This window comes from Orycteropus afer, unplaced genomic scaffold (genome assembly GCF_000298275.1).
Source record: "Orycteropus afer afer isolate SDZICR_OR568_19922 unplaced genomic scaffold, OryAfe1.0 scaffold00349, whole genome shotgun sequence".
In the NCBI taxonomy this organism is placed as follows: domain Eukaryota; kingdom Metazoa; phylum Chordata; class Mammalia; order Tubulidentata; family Orycteropodidae; genus Orycteropus; species Orycteropus afer.
This window is the reverse complement of record NW_006921936.1, coordinates 1385946-1402251: the sequence shown is the minus strand read 5'-3', so window position 1 is coordinate 1402251 and position 16306 is coordinate 1385946. Positions and strand designations below refer to the sequence as shown.

Here is a 16306-nt window from a genome sequence, read left to right as displayed (position 1 = left end):
GAGGAGTGGCTGGTGGGTTTGAACCACCAAGCTTCCGGTTAGCAGTCAAGTGCCTTAGGCACTATGCCACCAGAGCTCCTATAAAGGGAATAGATAAGTCTACATTTGATTACATATAGTACACTGATATATATGTGTGTGTATATATATATCAGTAAATATATATAAGTATATATTCATAAGTTCCTTGTACCTTCCTTGGGCAAATAATAATCTCTTTATGTATTTCTTTCTCAATATGTAAAACAAGGATAATAATATCACTTACCCTGTACCATTTATCAAGAGTAAATAATATAAGATATATAAAATGAATTGTCTAGCTCAATTTACTATGTAAAATAATTTATTCACCACCATTTTCAAGCTTTTTCCCCTCAAAACACTTTGATTACATCACCCAAAATTGATTGAAAACTTCAGTTCAAATTGCAAAGGGGTAATTAGAAGAAGTGATAAAACATATTGTAATTGTAGATGGAGAAAAAAATCACTTAATTTTGATAGTTAATGAAAATATAAGCACAAATAAGACCAATTCTTTTCTGGAAAAATAAATAATCCAGTAAGAAAGCGAGAGGATAAGATATTATAAGGAGAACAGCTTCTTGCACTATAAAATCAATTTTTACCCATTTGAGCTTCTTCTGAGAATCTCAGTGGCAGCTTTATGATTTTTTTTTCTTTTTTTAATCTTTGTAACCCCCAGTATGACTTGCCCAAAATATAAAAACCAAACACAACGTTATCAAGTCAGCCCTGATTCATAGTGACCCTATAGCATAGAGTAAAATAGAGGTTATCAAGGTACATCTTTATAGAAAGCACACTGCCACATCTTTCTCCTAGTGGTTTCAAACTACTAAGATTTTGGTTGGTAGTTTAGCCACTGCCCTGAGGAAATAGGAATTAAATACATTTTCATAAAATATTTTACGAAACCCATAAGCAAACAGACTTAGTTCTTACTATGCATTTAGCTTTTAGTATTTTCTCAATATTTAGATGTACTATCTCATTTAAATAGATAGGAAGGTTGGGCAATCCTACTTCCATAGTGATACTGCCTCGGAAACCCAAGGAGGGGTCGCTATGAGTCGGGGCCGACTCGACGGCACATAACAACAACAACAACAAATCTCATTTAAATAACATAATTTTAGTACAACATTAGAATGCCCTTAAAATTATTTTTGACCTGTATATTCCTTTTTCAGATTCTACAATCCTAATTTTAGATCACTAGTTTGCCTTAAAGGAGCTCTGGTGGTGTAGTGGTTAAGGCAAATGGTTGGTAGTTCAAAACAAGGTGCTCTCCTGAAGAAAGATGGGGCAGCCTGCTTGCATAAAGATATACAGCCTTGGCAATTCAATGGGAGTTTCTATGAGTTGACTCAATGGAGTGAGTGAGTTTACATTACTATCATTAACTTTAAATATAAAAATTGAGTTACTATTATCCATTTTCTGTATGTGCCAAGTAGAATAATGCCTGCCATCAAGTAAGTTTTATATTAATGGTAAATCACTAGCTATATCTCATTATCTAATAAAAGAGTACTATTTACTAATTTAACTTTGCATTCTTAAATGTAAACATGTATTAAATGACTAAAATATGCACAGATTTTCATATACTGTCAAACTATAAACAGTTTTATCTCATTTACTGCTGAGTCAGTTAATAATTATTCATTGAATATCTACTATGTTCTTGGCATGATATTAACCACCTCACCCCCAAAAAATTCACTGTCATTAAATCGAATCTGACTCATAGTGACCTCCATTGGGTTTCCAAGGCCGTACATCTCTATGGAAGAAAACTGCCTCATCTTTCTTCCACACAGTGGCCGGTGGGTCCAAACCACCTACTTTTTGGTTAGCAGCCAAATGCCTGAACCACTACACCACCAGAGCTCCTTCTGGCATGTTAGTAGGTTCTGGGAATTCAGTGAGGAATCGAGTTTCTGCTCTCAAGGATATTACTATTCAAGTGAGTTTTATTATTCTTTCACTGTGAGCACAATAAAGCCACATTCAATCAAAATTCTTGTTAATTCTTTTTGGAAGTTAAAAAATAAGACAAAATAAATCAACAATAAACTTTATTTTGTCACAACTTTGTCTATACTTTCCTTTTTGATCTCTCTCTCTTAATATTCCTTGATCTCATTAATTCCTTGTTTTACTATAGCTCATGAATTGCGTAATTCATATTAGAAAGTTAGCCTTCTTAGTTTTTACCTGACTTAATTCTTGGGTATGGATAAACTTTCCCAATATAGTTTCAAGCTATTTTATTCATGGAAATAAAATGAACACCCATTATTGCATGCTTAGGACATACCTAACACTGTGCTGAGTGTTACAAAAAGCTACAAATGATTCTCATTCCTAGTTGGGACTCTGCTTTCACAACTAAATTAACCTTATTTGCTTCATCTTGCTCTTTCTTTTCTTTATGAAATTGGATATGCATAGATATATTATAATCGTAGGAAAACCATATCATATCTTTATCCTCACACTCTTACCTCTTAAACTTCTCATAAGCTCCTTTCCACCAGAATGTCTATATTCAGAGCTCAACCTCTCTGGGGAATGTGATACACCGAAACCAATCACTCACCCCCTTTTCTGCATCCAGTTCTTCTCAGTCTTGCCACCAATTATTTGCACTACCTCTAGGTTATTGACCCCACATGCTTTCTATATACCAGTAACCCTCACTATGCAGATGATGGTAAAATATGTGCAAGATATTAGCATAAAATTGTAAAGTTTTTGGTACACAGCAACTTTCTTTAAGGTGGAATGAATTTTCTATTGCCAAATTTTGAATTAAAGCTTCTTTAATTCAATGCCCTTGCATCTCTGCCTCATCTTGTTAAGAATCACCACTTTTAAGATTATAGGAGGTAATTAATTTTGTTTAATTAAAAGTTTCTGGTCACTGTAAATCACAAGTGACTCCACAGCAATGGGTTTAGTTTAGTTTTATTCTCTGATGCCACTCCTACCTCCCCACGACACAGAGCCAATTAGTCTCACAACTGCTCTATGGACAATGTTGCCCTCTAGTGGCTTGAAACTTTCAAGTTGGTACATGGTCCCTTTTAAAGTATTTATCTTGTATATGCAAAAATTATTAGTTAACTCTTATTAAGTAGTTTATAATCGGAAGGAAGGTTGGGCAATCTACTTCCGTAGCGACACTGCCTTAGAAACCCAAGGAGGGGTTGCTATGAGTCGGGTCCAACTCCACAGCATATAACAACAACAACAGAATTTAAATATTTTAAACATTGTTTTATTTTATTAGTTAGTAAAAATTTTAAATTATAGCCATTATTTTAGGCAGACTTGAATAAGTTAATAGCATATCACAGATGATCGATGTAAAACACTGGGAGATGTATGAGAAAATTCTCCATGGCACAGGAAGAAAATTTAAGCCAGGAGTCTCAAATGACTTACACACAGTTACAAAATGACATAAGTGGTACATCATCAAGGCTACTGGATGGGAAAGCAAATGTGATAACTGGAGGAGATTCTACCCTTTTTCTTTTTCATGTTTTCTACCTTTAATCTTATCTTGAATGTTTCTGATATGCATATGTGTTGTGAAAGAGAATGTTGTGGTGGTTGTTATATGCTGTTGAGTCAGACCCAACTCATAGTGACCCCCTCCTTCAGTTTCCGAGGTGGTATCACTATGGAAGTAGATTGTCCCATCTTTCTTCTGAGGAGTGGCTGGTGGGTTTGAACCGCCAGCCTTCTGGTTAGCAGTCAAGTGCCTTTGGCACTATGCTACCAGAGCTCCTGTAAAGAAAAATAGGGAAAAGGAATGAGAGATTTAAAGCTCATCATTATGTTTTACATTTCCCCATTCAAGTTTTAAAGAAAAAAAAATTGGTTTGGTCTCATCAATCCAATATTATTTTGATGAAACAAAGGCAAAACACCAGTTCTACACAGACAAAACCAAACCTCATACAGTAGTAAGAATGGAATTATTTTTATAACCATGGTATTAGAATAATAATTCCTTTAACAATTATATAACTGCTATTTAGGATTTTTACCTAACAGATCATGCTTAATAACCTCTGTCAAGATGTTGTAACTTAGATGTTCTTTTTCATATGTTAACCTATCATGCCCCCTTGTGACTAATAAAAGGAGGTTTAATGTTTGCCTGATAATAATTATGCCTAAATTTTAGCCATTAAAGCAATGATTTTTATGTATTAGTCTATATTCCTTAAGAAGTCAGCTGTCTACTGAAAGGTCCAGTGGTTGGAGCCCACCCAGTGGCTCTGCAGAAGAAAAGACCTGGCTATCTGCTCCCATTAATGACTTACAGACTAGGCAACCCTAACTGGTAATTCTATTCTGTTCTGTTGGGTCACTGTGAGTCAGAATCAACTCAATAGCACACAACAACAACAAAATATATTCCTTATTGAATTCTTATTTATTTATTATTTATTATATTATTTACTATGCCTATTCATCAAAAATTTACAGTCTACAAAACAAAACACTCTATTATAAGAATTAGCAAGAGAGAACTATATAACCTCAGAAACAAATTCATATTATAAGTCTGACAAGATAAACTCTTCCTCAGCCTTCAATATTGGAAGCTATTGCAAAAACTGTGCATATGTAAAAGAAGAAAACCAGTGAAATTTCTTGAACATCAATGTTGTTGGTGGTTGCTATCAAGTCAGCTTCCACTCATGGAGACCTAAGTAGATAATAATAATTTGTTGAACACTTATTGAATCAGTTCTTAAACCACTTCTGATATTTGAACTTATCTTAGGAGTTGCAGAAACTGTTATTGTTCTCAGAACTAGTATTCAAATAATGTTTATTAGTACTGTGGAAGATGAATAGAAACATACATCAAAGCAATAAAAGAGTTGATCAAACTAATGTGATTTACTGTACTAGATTCCAGGTCCCCAGGGCTGAAATAGAGTCTCATTATTGTGAAAGGTTTGGGGTTAATATTTCACTGGGGTAAACGCCACATGGCATTTAGCTCACAGAGCCCTGAGGCACTTAATAGGAGTTTACAAAACAATTAAGAGTACTGGAGCACAGAGTGAGTTGAAAAAAACAGCATCTCTATATATTCTTCTTCAAAATGCTGAAAATGTCTATATTTTAAGGTTGAAAATGTTTAGTACCCAATAAATCATACTACAACTATTTTGAAAAGGTAAAAGAAAAAATTAAGATATTATTAAACCAAAAATGGAAAACTGAACATTCAAAAAATAAAAATTAATCCCTAATAATTTATCAATGGCTAGTAAGTGATGTTCCAACAAATATCATTTATTCCTGGGAAACAAACAGTATTTTGGCTATCTTTATTCCTGTTTTTTAAATTAAAAAAAAATATATATATATATATGTATATACATGTGTCCTTAGAATACTGCTAGTAATCTAACCTTTAAAACTAATAAATAGAAAAATCAATAGAAAATAAGTTTCTTGCATGCCTCTTTGTATGCTTACTTAAGCTAAAATTGTGAGTATAGATTTCTTGCTCTTCTCAGGAAAAATAGTACTTTTATGGAAATATTTCACTGACAATAAGACCTTTATAAAGGTAACTAGTGTACGAAAAAAAACAAACCTAAAAACATTTAAAAAGATTATGTTAATTGTATTGAGCCTATGAATCCATGAGTATAGAAACTATACTTATATAAACTTTAAAATAAATATTATAAAGTAAATGCAAGCTGTAAGCAAAAATCCAAATAATTTTAAGTTAATTAGAGATATGGTATCATAATAACCTGCTATTTCTTGCCCTGACATCTATAAACTATACCATATATTAAGTAATTGTATTAAAATAATCAGAGGTGTCCAAAGAAAGAAAACTGATGTGAACAGTAGCCTGGTAAGTGGGATAGAAGAAAAGATGCCTTTGAATAGTTCCTAACTTCTGCAAAAATCATAAAACAAAGACATAAATTGTGTTCCTTTTCCAAGGAGCCAAATTGTAAAGTTTTCATAGTTAATATCCATGCAGCTGATGAATTTATATGAAGGGTTTACTGAACAAGGAAGCGATTTAAAAACATCCAAAAGAATAAACACATGAAGCAGATGGTCTTCTGAATCAACACTCCCCAAAGTGAAACAGTTCAGAAGTAAACCATACCATAATTCTTACTGCACAACAGATACAATAATCAATAGCAAAGTATATAAGAAGGAAGCAAGTAAAAAAAGAATTTAAGAGTATAACAAATCACTTAATGTAACAACTTAATTTTCCCTAAGTTTTTTTCTTAAGTTTTTTATCCCGAGTCATTACCATAGATATATTCATATCAGAGCATTTATTTCTGTTCAAATTAAATACAATTTAGTAAATATATCTTTAAAGAATTAATTGATTTTCAACATCACAGACACATGGTTATTATTGTAAGAGCATTGATTACCTACCTTTCTTTCCCCTTAACTTCTTTGATTTCATTTTCTGAGCTCTCTTCATCATTTGCTGAGCAGTAGAAATATCCTTAAAGCCCCTATTAAAAGATTAAATTTAATAAGGGCAAAATAAATACATTTAACCATATATATTTGGGTTATATCATACTAAAATAAACTTGGATTCCTAGTTACCAAAAACCAAACTCCGGGAGTGCTGGTGGCGTAGTGCCTAAGGCATTTGACTGCTAACCAGAAGGCTGACAGATTATTCGTTTCTTAAAAACTGATAAAGGTATTCTTGAAATCTTGAAAAATATGTCATTCAATTTCTTAGTTTTTTAGTATAAAATAGATCACATACCATTCTTCAGAAATTTTTTTTTCTTTTTCAGATTTTAGCAAACTTTTCCCACTGGTCTTTGATTCAGGTGTCCAAGAAAAAGATCTGTTTTCTGATCTGGAAATAGACAAAAAAAGCCCAGCTTTAATTGAATCAACACAAGTATATTAGCACTTTTTAGAACTACAAGCGGTTTATGTGGTCCCAAACATGGAAATAAATCCATTTAAGTTACAGAAAAATCGTTATCTTGAAAAGTAATAAAAGTCTGCCATTAATTTTAAATGTTTACATTTCAATTACTTAAAGCATATTTCAATCTTTTTATAAAAAGGAATGCAGCACTGAATTTTTTATTTTAAACCTTATCTCTCCCTATATACAGTGAAGGTCCACTTTCTTCCAACAATTAATTACACTATTTTACTGCCATTTAGGATTAGTTGCACCTACCTGTCACGTTTTTCTTACACTAAAAACTCCATAAACTCATTCTGATATTTTTCAACATTAAATATTTTCCCATCTTCTAAAAAAAGTAAATTCATACTTATTTTCATCACTTTATTATAATTTTATAGGGAATGTAATATTTTCATCATTTGTAGGTTGATCCTCTAAAAGAATAATTTAGCTTACCTGCTATTAAATTGTGTGTGCCCTGGTGAGAACACGTTTTCTTTCTCATTGCACAGCCATGCCTGAGCTGGATGGCTTGGTAAACTAAGTGAAGTGTCATCATATTTCAAGGTTCCAGACTACTTATCAGAAAAAAAATGCAAGGTTAATAAGCATAGAGTAAATTTTTAAATTCTAGCATTTATACTACATTTACATATATATTACTATGTAGCCTCTTAAAACAATACTCATTACAAAAATTTTAAATTATAATAAAATAAAATAAAATTTAGGAAATACACACATAATATCCTTTGATGTAGTAGCAAGAGGTATGCTTGTTGGTATACTATGCATATACAAAATGATTAATTGCAAAGACTTAAAAAATCTTAGAAAACAAAAACTTCAAAGATTATCAAATAAATAACAGATATTGCAGTTCATTGACCTCTGACTGAGAATCTTCAGCTGTTGCCCTCTTAATGTATCTTTTTGTATTTTTAAAGTGCTGTCAACTAGTGATTTTAGTCTTCTGCCAAATATGCAGCTGAAGCACATCATTTTTTTTTTTTTTTTTTGCTACTGTGAAATAAAGTGTTGAAAGAAATCCAAAATAAAGAAAAAAATTAGAAGCAAATGAAAGGAAAGCTACATGAAAAATTACATCTGGGGATGAGGAAGAAGTCAGAGGCTTCTAAAAGTAATTGTGTTTTTCAAGTCAATAAATTGTATTATTAATCACTGCAGCATAGCATAACCTTAAGAAATGAGCAAAGATTGAGCACTAAGAAGTTTCTGTGACATGTTACCTTTGGCCAGTGCAGCTGGTTTGGTAGAAGCTGTGTTTGTGAAGGGAAGTGGGTAGAATCTAAAGTTAGCCATTCTTCCTCTAAGGCAGCCTACACAAATAATAACATTAAGATGTACACAATTTAGTGTTTAGAACTTTTACAAAATATCTTCCAAATTATCATATATGCTATCAAATATAAGAATGTATCAGAATTTATATTTACAAGAATATCTGCCCTTTGAAATTGTTAGATATTATGCATCTCTTTAACTGAAATGTACTGAAAAATGGGATGGCTTCCCTTTCCCAAGTTCTGGATAAAAGAACTTAAGTGCTGTAAACAAATAAGGGGGGGAAACTGCATGACTCTTTGTTCAGCACATTTAACTGCTTCATAACTATGACTCTGAGCCAACGCCAGACAGAACAAATGAAAAACATATTTTATCTCTTCATATTGCAAAGTATAATATCAACCTGTATTATTTAAAATTACATGTTAATATATTAGATAATAACAGTTTTCTATAAAAACTGCGTATCAGATGGCTTTTCTAAATTTTTTTTCAAATTTTCTTAATAGAAAGTATTTTTTGGCAATAAATAAAAATATAGGAAACATGATTCCTTATATAATCTTCCATATTTAATTCAACTGTTTAAATGACAAAAGTACATATTAAAATATTACTTTTTGAAGTTCCTATTTTAAATCTTTTTTCTCTAAATCTTAAATACATCTCCCTTCCATTTATGGAATTTTCAAATTTATTATATTCTTCTACAATTGTTGTTGTTGTTGTGATGTGCTGTCGAGTCGGCCCCGACTCATAGCGACCCCTCCTTGGGTTTCCGAGGCAGTATCACTATGGAAGTAGGATTGCCCAACCTTCCTTCCGAGGAGTGGCTGGTGGGTTTGAACCGCCAGCCTTCTGGTTAGCAGTCAAGTGCTTTAGCCACTATGCTATCAGAGCTCCTTCTTCTACAATAGAACTCTAATATATCCTAAATTATGCAACACAAGTTATACTAGTGTATAATTGTCTATGGGAGCTCTGGTGGCATAGTGGCTAAAGCACTTGACTGCTAACCAGAAGGCTGGTGGTTCAAACCCACCAGCCACTCCTTGGAAGGAAGGTTGGGCAATCCTACTTCCGTAGTGATACTGCCTCGGAAACCCAAGGAGGGGTCGCTATGAGTCGGGGCCGACTCGATGTCACATAACAACAACAACAACAACATAATTCCCTATGTAGCAGTAAAGGTCCACTTTCTTCCAACAATTAATTACATTATGTTACTACCATTTAGGATTTAGTTGCACCTACCTGTCACATTTACACTGAAAATTTCATAAAATCATTCTGATATTTTTCAACATTAAATATTCTTCCATCTTCTAAAAAAGTAAATTCACACAAGTTATACTAGTGTTGCATAATTTAGGATATGTTTACCTAAATTTTATTTGCCTGCCTTATTTAATAGGGCCTAGAATAAACTTCTATGGTTCTATAATGTTTTTGAATTTTTTACGAAAAAAAGGATAATCACAGAATACCAATTAATCTGTTTTTTTAAAAAATTATATAATGACTAAAGATATTTATGATATAAAAACTAAAATGATTACATTCTGAGGTGATGCAATTTATATAAGCTCAGGGTCCTTTGTTTCATAAGTTTATGAAAGATCATTTAGGAAGGTGGGACTAATACATTCTGATGGCAAGCTAGCAGTGGAATGACAACTTTTCCTTACAGCATTTAGTCTTTGGAAATTTAATCAAACTCATATTATTTAAATATCTATGTGACTAGGACATCTCTCTCAATTGTTAGAAACATTATCAGGTTCCTTTGAGGTAGGGATTATTAACATATATCACAGTTGAAATTAGAAAAAAAAAAAAACCTCAATTACTTTGAAAAATATACAAAGAGTTTAAAAAATAAAACACTGAATGGAAAATATAATAATAAATTGAGAGAATAAGGTTTCTGATGACTAATTACACTCATTTATAATGTATACTTAAAAGTTTTAGCTTAAAAGAACCAGTATCTAGTTTAAGGACTGCTATTTGATGGAAAATTGTGAACAAGATTCAGGGCTCAGATTTTTTTCATACTTTCTTTTTTGTCTGATAAAAGAAAAGGACAATCCAGATCAACCCAAGGGAAGATCAAGGCCAGGATAAATAAATTTTTATGAACTATCGTCAAATTAGTACTCTTAATCTGGTGAAAAGTACTAAAATGAAGAGGTATGAAGAGGACAGTATCACAAAAGTCAATATGCCACCTGATAAGAGGCTGTGGAAATGAAAAGCTCTTGCCAGTTAAGGAGCCTAAATTTTACACTGGTTTTATGTAGACAAGCAACTTTATTATTTTTTTTTTTCTTAAACAGCTGCCCAAACACCTCCTTTCTATATTTTTCTGAGGTTGCAACTGCCTTCTCTATGCAGCAGGACAAGATCCCACAAAGCATGTGACTTCTTTGCCAGATCATAAAGATGTTGATGGGGGGTCTCTTTTTTAGAAAGTCCACATGAAACCTAGGGCAAATGTTAGGTCTTTAAATTAACATGTGAAAATCCACAAAACCTTAAAAATAGTTTTTATTGATTTTGAACATAGGTCAAAAATTTTTTATAAGTTTCCAGAATAATTTTTAACCACTATCTCTTTGAAATTTCTAAAGGTATACAGGTAAAGTTTAATAAAAAATGCTAAAGATGTTTTATTAATTATATAGTTACAACAAAAATATTACCAAGACTACTGATTTATATAAGTTTAAGTTTCTTAATATCAAGTATGTTTGGCAGTACCTAGAATGCTGGAGGAAAAATAATCTCAAAATGCCAGGAGGAACTGGCCAAGAGTTATAAACATTCAACTGTTTCAGAAAACGTATGTTAATATATCATGCTTACTACTGAACATTTATACAAATTTCAGTTATTGCTCAAGAAACCCTTCTGTTTAGATTTTCTTTAATTTACAACTCAGGATCTGGAATAGTTCTGTTTATTATAAAAACTGTATCACTTTTACTTATATATTACACATTAACTTGAACTTGGATAAATTTGTAACTGTGTGTTCACAGTTGAACATTTGATTAGCTACACATATATTTGGCTTTTGATCAGAAAATATTCTATTATAATCCAACTTTAACTAGAAAATAAAGTTATTAGAAAGAGGAGCTACAAATAACTTGCTTAAGTGTATATGTACATGCAAACATTTGCATGCCATCTAATATAATCCTTTCATTGACACAGTAAGACACTAGGACAAGAATTGCTCTAAGCCACAAGTTGGTGGCCTGTAGGTTTCAGAGAATTGCTCACCTTAGAACATTTTGCGGATTTATCAAAAATCATTGTAATTTTTTCACTTTTTTAATTATGGGCCCTTGATGTTGGAAGACAATCTCCTTAAGTATCTCATCTTTCTACACATCCTGTAACAACTTTGTTCCAGATTAGTTTTCAATGATATTTGAATAGCTCGCAGCCTTGGAAAATAATGATAGTGTTTCTCTCTGGTGTAAAACATACCATCATACCTAGACTCATGGGATATCTGTATTTAGCATAGTGCCTAAGGCATTTCACTGCTAACCAGAAGGGTGGTTAGCAGCCACTTTGTGGAAGGAAGACCGGGCAATCTACTTCCATAAAGATTTATCACCTGAGAAAACCAAAGAGGGTTGCTATGAGTTGGAATCAACTTAATGACTAATAAAATGGGCAAGTTCCCCAAACCTCACTTGTCAAATGGAAAAAACAACAAAAACAGTAACAACAACAAAAGCAGTTTCCCTGGCCCCAGTGGAATCTCAGCTATACATGAAAAAATGGGAACTATTCCTGTGAGGGAAAATTTATCCCCTCTACACTGCCTGGACCAAAGCTTCAGGTTCAGTGGGACCCTCAACTCATCCAAGCTAGCATGTTTCAGGGATTTTTCAGCTAAGCTGAAACTGATTGACTCTTGGGCTATTGCCTAATAGTTTGGATTACAACCTTGGAAAATAATGATAGTGTTTCCCTCTGGTGTAAAACATACCATCATACCTAGACTCATGGGATATCTGTATTTAGCATAGTGGAAACTACAGAATAGCAGATTAGAGACACCCTTCTTTGCAACCTCAAAAATTGGAAACAAAGTGTAGTTGCTTACAGAACTGTTTTGGATATACATATAGATGTCTACGGGAGCTCTGGTAGCATAGTGCCTAAAGCACTTGAGTGCTAACCAGAAGGCTGGCGGTTCAAACCCACCAACCAGAAGGCTGGCAGTTCAAACCCACCAGCCACTCCTCGGAAGGAAGGTTGGGCAATCTACTTCCATAGTGATACCGCCTCAGAAACTCAAGGAGGGGTCGCTATGAGTTGGGACCATCTTGACAGCACATCACAACAACAGCAACAATAGATGCCCATGGTAAGTGCCAATTCCCTGATGAGAATGACTGGAGTCTAGACATTAATGGTGTTTGACTCTATGTTTCTGATTCAAAGACTGCCAATGTATGTCAGACTTGAGACACCTGAAAAATGTACCCATTTATCTGCTGGTGGAGGAGGTCTTACCACACAATCATTGCCTTTACCTGTTCCTGTTAATTTGACTACACCACATTACAATCCCTCATCACTACTGACACATTTTTAGTTTACTGATCATCTGACTTGGGCCACACAACTGTGGCCCTGCATCAATTTTCAGTTTTCCATGCCATTTGAAGTCTGATAATTACTATTGTTTTTGCTAGGTGCTGTTGAGTCAGTTCCAACTCATAGTGACCATACGCTAGAACGGAACACTACCTGGTCCTGAGCCATCCTCACTGTCAGTCATTACTATGTTTGAGCCCATTGTTGCAGCAACTGTGTCAATCCATCTTGTTGAAGGTCTTCCTCCATGATCCTTCTCCAGTGACTGGTTCCTCCTGATAACACAGCCAAACTCTGTGAGATAAAGTTTCAGCATCCTCACTTCTAAGGAGCATTTTGGCTATAGTTCCTCCAAGACTGTTTTGTTCATTCTTCTGGCAGTCCATGGTATAGTAGACACTCTTCTCCAATATCATAATTCAAATGCATCAATTCTTCGGTCTTCTTTATTCATTGTCCAGATTTTATATGCATACGAGGCGATTGAAAATATAATGCCTCGGGTCACATGCATGTTATGCGCTTTTTATAAAAAAAAAAAAAAAAAAGCTACCCAGTATTGAGATGAAAGTCTGACTGTACCTCCCTGTCTATCCACAAATCTTGGTAAGGCAGTTTGGCTATTGTGTGTGGCTATCCACACAGAAAGGGATCATCCTCTTATGGATACTTCCTAGGTAAGGCTTAGGATAAAAGGGACAAAGAGTTAAATAGATCTATTTTGACAACTCAGGATAATGCCCTAATCATTTGTGGCTGTGATGTATATATTTCTTTACTCCAATAGCATCTCACAGGACTCTAGGTGGTACAAGAAGTTAAGTACTCAATTACTAGCTGTAAAGACTGCAGTTAGAATCTACCCAGAGGCACCTCTGAAGAAAGGCCTGACCCTTTGCTTCTGAAAGGTCACAGCATTGAAAACTGTTGAACAGGTCTACTCTGCGCACCTTCAGTCACCATGAATTGGAATCAAACTCTGTGGCAACCAACAATAACACCAATTCACAGGGTGGCATGATTGATTGTGGTGGTTATGTCTTTGTGTCAACTTGGCTGGGCCTGGTTGAATGGCTGGGCAGTTGGTGGTAGTTATTCCCCATGATGAGACAGACAGTCAACTCCATGGTGGGATCTACCACAAGCAGCTGAATAGCTGCCTTTGGGATGTGGTCTGCTTCCCGTATATAAGCAGAAGCTTTGGGAATGGTCTCTAGCCTATGGCACACTTGGACTCTGCATGTAGCCATGTTGTTGCTCAGCAGCCTGCTATGCTCTGCCGACCTTGGGACTTACAATGGACTTAAGTTAATGGCCTGCCATGTGGTTTGGTAACAAAGGGACTGTGCCTTTTTATTTGTCAACCTTGAGGCTTCTCAGCCTCAGCAGCCAGCAGCTGTCTGAGTGAAGAAATGCCTCTAGCTCCAGTGGGCTGGGAGCAGGAGGCAGAGCTGGATCCCAAGGTTGAGGGGCTTTCACCCAGCCCCTAGAGCCTGGCACTTTGAACTTGGACTTAAAGCCTCCAAATTGTAAGAATAAACCTCAATTTGTTAAGGCCATCCCATTTGTGGTATATTTCTTGTTAGAGCAGCACTGGGTAACCAGAACACTGACATATCCTCAGGATGCAGCTTTTATAAAAATTTTATTAAAATTTCTTTGTTCTTCTTTACCTGATCCTTCCAGATAATAGGCCTAGTTGTGAATAGGTTATAATTAGAAAAAAAATGAGTGAAGTTATAGGCCATGATTTTTTAGGGGTAGAGGGAAAACAACTACCCAGGTTTTAGGGAGAGAACACCTGGATCTCTCAAAGCATGAGGGAGGGAAGTACATTAATGAACGGTCTCTGAATCTTTCCTTCACAAGGAAAATGTCCCTATGCAGCTCTCACAGACTGCTACAAGCACTTAAAATTCAACTGATTTCTGGGTCTGCCAATCTTCATCAGATGGCTGTGACCCTAATTCGATAGTCATTCCCCTTCACCTTATTCAGGAGTCTGCTCAGACAGCAGAGATTGGTCACAGATCTTGAACCTCCCATAAGAAACATCTCTGGATGTCTTCTTTATCCCCATCCTCAATCATTCCAAATACTATCTGAAAAGTGTAATGGACATAAAAGATCTTCAGGTGTTTAAGGAAATACCACCTGGGCCCGGGAAGATATCCAGGGCAGCTAGGATTGTGACAGGTGGAATTGCTTTAGACATTTTCTTTCAGGCCAAGGTGGAATCTGTGTGTAATTGCTAATACTTTCAACTAGTAATACCAAAAAAAAAAAAACAAAAAAAAACAAACTCACTGCCATCAAGTCAATTCTGACTCATAGTGACCTTTGGGTTTCTGAGGCAGTAACTCTTTACAGAAGTAGATTGCCTAGTCTTCCTTCCACAGTGTGGCTGGTGGGCTTGAACCACCAACTTTCTGGTTATCAGTCAAATGCCTTAGGCACTACTCTGCCAGAACTAGTGATATAGTAAGTAGGAAACTTAAGCAGAAAATCATTTGGCATTCTAAGGTAAATGCTGATGACTTGTGGAATTTATCGTACTGATTGTGCCTGTATCCAGGTATGTGTGGCTGAGGTCAATATTGCAGGTTGGCCTCATCTTGCTACTTGGGGTTCTAATGATAGTAAACTCAATTAAATGTATTATTTATCATTTATCAATGTATCATTTAGAGACAAATCTAATGACCTGTCTGTCAGATTAATCAGTGGGTACTGGAACTGTGTACTCATGGGGAAATTTGCCATGTGGAAACAAGGGGCATGCAAGAAAATAATTTTCCACGGGTCACTCATTTCTGCTTGACTTGTGAGAGCTTCTGTCCTGGACTGTATTTTTGAGGATATTCATATAGCTAAGGGACTGGGATGATAGAATGGTTTTAGTGTTCCCCTCTGGGACAGTTTCCCTCTTGACAAATTTCTTTGCTGTCTAGTATAATAAAAATAATTACTTCCTCTAGAGCTTAGCATGGGCAGCCTTTTATAAGTTATGAGGTTTCTTGAATTAAGTTTCCCGGATGTGACACACACACCCTCTGTGTGCAAAGTATATGCCTGGGCCACTCCTGTGGAACTTGCTGGACAAGGGGAACCGATGTGAACATAAAGCTCCTGCTATGATAACTAGCATGTTCCTTTGTCTCTTACTCAGGCATTTCATGTCTTCTACTAACATCCATGAAAGTGAGGCAGCCTAACTTAATAGCATGCATGCAGGGTAAATCTCAGATTGTTCACAGCTTTTGACACTGAATGAGTAATTATTATGTAAGCTAAACTGTTCTTGGGAGCTCTGGTAGCGTAGTGCCTAAGGCATCTGACTGCTAACCAGAAGGCTAGCGGTTCAAATCC

The 16306-nt window shown here is 34.9% G+C and overlaps 1 protein-coding gene across 1 annotated transcript in view; it reads right to left on the bottom strand.

Annotated features, from left to right (window-relative positions):
- The window catches only part of LRRIQ1 (leucine rich repeats and IQ motif containing 1), a 329025-nt gene that overhangs the window by 121878 nt on the left and 190841 nt on the right, over positions 1 to 16306 (bottom strand). The window contains 4 exon segments of the mRNA XM_007952584.2: positions 6493 to 6575; positions 6842 to 6937; positions 7460 to 7581; positions 8254 to 8343. Coding sequence (XP_007950775.2) covers positions 6493 to 6575; positions 6842 to 6937; positions 7460 to 7581; positions 8254 to 8343 — 391 coding nt within the window.